Source organism: Sitodiplosis mosellana, unplaced genomic scaffold (assembly GCF_009176505.1).
Source record: "Sitodiplosis mosellana isolate CC-2019 unplaced genomic scaffold, AAFC_SMos_1.0 Smas_scaffold_1799, whole genome shotgun sequence".
Taxonomy (NCBI): Eukaryota; Metazoa; Arthropoda; class Insecta; order Diptera; family Cecidomyiidae; genus Sitodiplosis; species Sitodiplosis mosellana.
This window is the reverse complement of record NW_022597041.1, coordinates 2,469-5,576: the sequence shown is the minus strand read 5'-3', so window position 1 is coordinate 5,576 and position 3,108 is coordinate 2,469. Positions and strand designations below refer to the sequence as shown.

Below are 3,108 nucleotides of genomic sequence, written 5' to 3'. Positions count from 1 at the left end.
TTGAATCAATCAAAAAGATAAAAATGTAGAAGAGACAGAAATATGCATCATCATTATTATTTGCAAGAAATATTTCAAAATTTAAATGAAAAATGAAATAAAAAAAAGGAATTAAAAACTTTCAATGAAAGCAAAGCTTAAAAAAGTTAATCACCGCAGACGAAAACAATAGATCATTAATTTGAATATATTTATTCATATGGATACAAAGGTCGCTTGCGAGTTCTTCTATGATTCACTCATCGCATACTATGAAGAGTCGCATTCAATTCTCGGAAATTTTTGTCATGACGCTGAAGATTCTACAATTGCTTATTGTCACGTTTCAGATGTTATGCGATAAAATGGCCTGTGGGTTTCTGGTGAAATACTTTTTAAAAACCAATTAAATTCAAATGCATGTATTTTGTCGTTGCTTTTGCCTTCAATTTAATTGCACATTAAGAATACATGATATATGAACTTATCCAGGAGACGAAAACAATAGGTTGTTTTGAGAATAGTATCTTGAATCCGCTTTCGAACCATATTTGAGATTAGTGAGTGTGTTCACAGTTTATCTCATTACTTTCAGTTGTCTAATGATGCTGTACAGTACAATGGTCAGATGGATGGATGTTTATTTACTTTTTGCATTGTAAACAAGTAAACAAAATGCGACAATGTACAACATAATGGGCATGTTGAACTTGAGTTCAGTCACATACGGAGAGCAGAAATGCGATTTCAATTGCTGTTGCATAGAAATTGAAACCGATTTGCTTGGCAAATATTTTGAAATCGTAGAAGCGGAAAATCCGTTGAGCTCTGTACTACATCCAAAGTACAGAAAGAAAGAGAATTTGTTTGAACACGCTGATTGAAAATTTTTCGACCAAAATTTTTTCTTTGCCAGATTTCCCTCGTAAAACCAAAATGAATATCGACTTTATCACTTGGGTTCGAACATTTCCGCTGAACACTTGAACCATTCACTGTTTGCTCGTTGAATCTACAAATAAATACTTACTTTGAAAAGTCCAGATAAGCCATATGGCCGTGATACAGCGCTGGTTTCATTTCACTCCAAGCGCTTATGTTACGCGCAAAGCTAAGCTAAAAGTGTAAAATGCAAATATTTTTCGTATCAATATATTTATCAATACCCAGAGACACATCGAAAGACAACATTGAAGATGAAACAATTCTGCTTACTTGGTTATTGAGTGATAAGACATGCATATTGGCGGTGATGTTAATGTGCAGTACATAGAAGTGATTTTTCTTGCACAAATCATAAGCTAAATTAATGAAACTAGTGGAGCCCGTTTTCGGGACACGATTGTAAATTACAATTAAATTATCATCGAATGAGTTAGTTTCGTGTGATTTGAGTGCAGCTGCTTCTGCGTGGTCGTACGCGGCATATTCGGTTGTTTCTAAAAGACAAAAAATTCCAATCGAGCAGGTCAATTGATTTGGCCTCAAATCGAATTGCCATCGTGCTGAATGTGTTTTATTTGGAAATATCGATGAATTACTTACTCGCTTCCCAATAGAATTTTTCCATTCGAATGAAATAGGACCAGACGCAAAGCAGCGAAAAGGCACCAGTAGCTGCACAAAACACCAACAACACCTTCCTCCTGGAAACCATCTTTTCTACACTGTATTCACATTAAAATTGCTTGGTTTTATTTATTTTGTTTGTATTTAAATTCTGATATGATTAGCGATTAAATTTTCGTATAACTTTTAATTTGACTGAATGGACTACATTTTCCAATGGCACATAGTGATTTCTCCAATCGATTTGAGGGATAGAGAATGACAAAAAAAAATTGTTGAATTTGTTACAAACAAAAACAATGATTGAATAACTGCGAAGGTATTTTTGTATGCATGCCTCGGGTATGGCATGTCACACACTAACCGAACTGTCAATGCTTTCCAGTGGAAAACGTCAAAACAAACACAACTGATCCGATGGATTCAACACGCTGTTTAAAACGATGGAAATGCGATAGAAAAAATGATCTGATTTTTGAAATTGATGGAAGAAATAAAAATAATCGAATGGAAAAGATAAATTTTAGTAGAAAAAACACCAGATTAGAAAAAATATATTCCGAATAATTTTTACCGCTATGCATTTCTGTGGCATCTGGCCCCACTGACTAATCCAAACTAGACCACTAAACTTCAACTCGAACTCGCTTTCAGTTTCACAACACAAATTCGACATTGAGTTTCCAGAAGCTTTCTATCCGCGATATACAGAATAATAGAAATTGTTTTCAGTTTTCGTACGTATATTCACGACTAGGCGATAAAATCTGGGCTTTTTTTTTCATCGACCGATGCCAAAATTCGCAATCGTAGCATTGATTATGGGTTGTTGATTCATCTATATCAAATCGTTCGATTAGATTGTGAGTCACACATAATTTGTGAAAAGTGTTTTTTGTTGGGAGAAGAAAAAAAAAGCAAATTTTATCATAAAGCAAAGATGGCACGCTTTTACGAGCTTTCTGTTAAGGTTTTGAGTGAAAACAAACCAAGAAATTTTCGTATCAGTGTTGATCCGAACAATTTTGATGATTTCATGATGGAAATTAGAAATACTGTGCGGCTGTTGACAAATGAAAATTTCCGTATTGATTATACAGGTATGTGAACCAAATCGTGTGTCAGTGGTTAGGTCTGTTTACAAGCCATCGGAATCGGCTTCTGGTGCGCTCGTTTCGTATGATTTATCCATATTTTACTTTACATCGAATTCTCTGTTCTGAAACGAGTGAATAACTCGTACTTATACTTTTTTTTGGAGTACAATTTGCATCACCTTTTATCAGCACTAGTTAATTCTCTCTCTCTCTCTCTCTCTTTCTCTCTCTCTCTCTTTCTCTCTTTGTGATGTTCATCTTTCTGCTTTTTTCAGGTAAAAATGGCCGAACATACTGCATACTGAATCGGAATCACTTTCAACAATTTGTCAACGAAGAAGTTGAGGATGTTTTCGTCGAAGAAATTGGACGGCCAGCTCTGCCAGCTCAGCCAGCTCAGCCAACTCCACCAGCTAAGATGTCGTGTCGGGAATTTGTCTACCGCGCGATAGGTCTGTTTTTG

At 35.3% G+C, this 3,108-nt stretch overlaps 1 protein-coding gene across 1 annotated transcript; it reads right to left on the bottom strand.

Annotated features, from left to right (window-relative positions):
• Positions 1 to 160: 160 nt before the first annotated feature.
• Positions 161 to 1,889, bottom strand: LOC129571265 (heparin sulfate O-sulfotransferase-like). Its single transcript, XM_055451042.1, has 3 exons — positions 1,525 to 1,889; positions 1,195 to 1,418; positions 161 to 1,095 (listed from the first exon to the last, which is right to left on the bottom strand). Exons 1-3 carry the CDS (start codon positions 1,634 to 1,636, stop codon positions 1,006 to 1,008), a joined length of 426 nt encoding a protein of 141 aa, XP_055307017.1. The 5' UTR covers positions 1,637 to 1,889; the 3' UTR covers positions 161 to 1,005.
• Positions 1,890 to 3,108: the final 1,219 nt, after the last annotated feature.

Bases quoted from the DNA above. Each gene is read 5' to 3' on its own strand.
- LOC129571265 (XM_055451042.1), bottom strand. From the start codon at position 1,636: ATGGTTTCCAGGAGGAAGGTGTTGTTGGTGTTTTGTGCAGCTACTGGT. The intron at 1,419-1,524 runs GTAAGTAATTCA...TTTGTCTTTTAG, and splicing joins AAAATTCTATTGGGAAGCGA to AAACAACCGAATATGCCGCG. The intron at 1,096-1,194 runs GTAAGCAGAATT...TTACACTTTTAG, and splicing joins TCTTATCACTCAATAACCAA to CTTAGCTTTGCGCGTAACAT.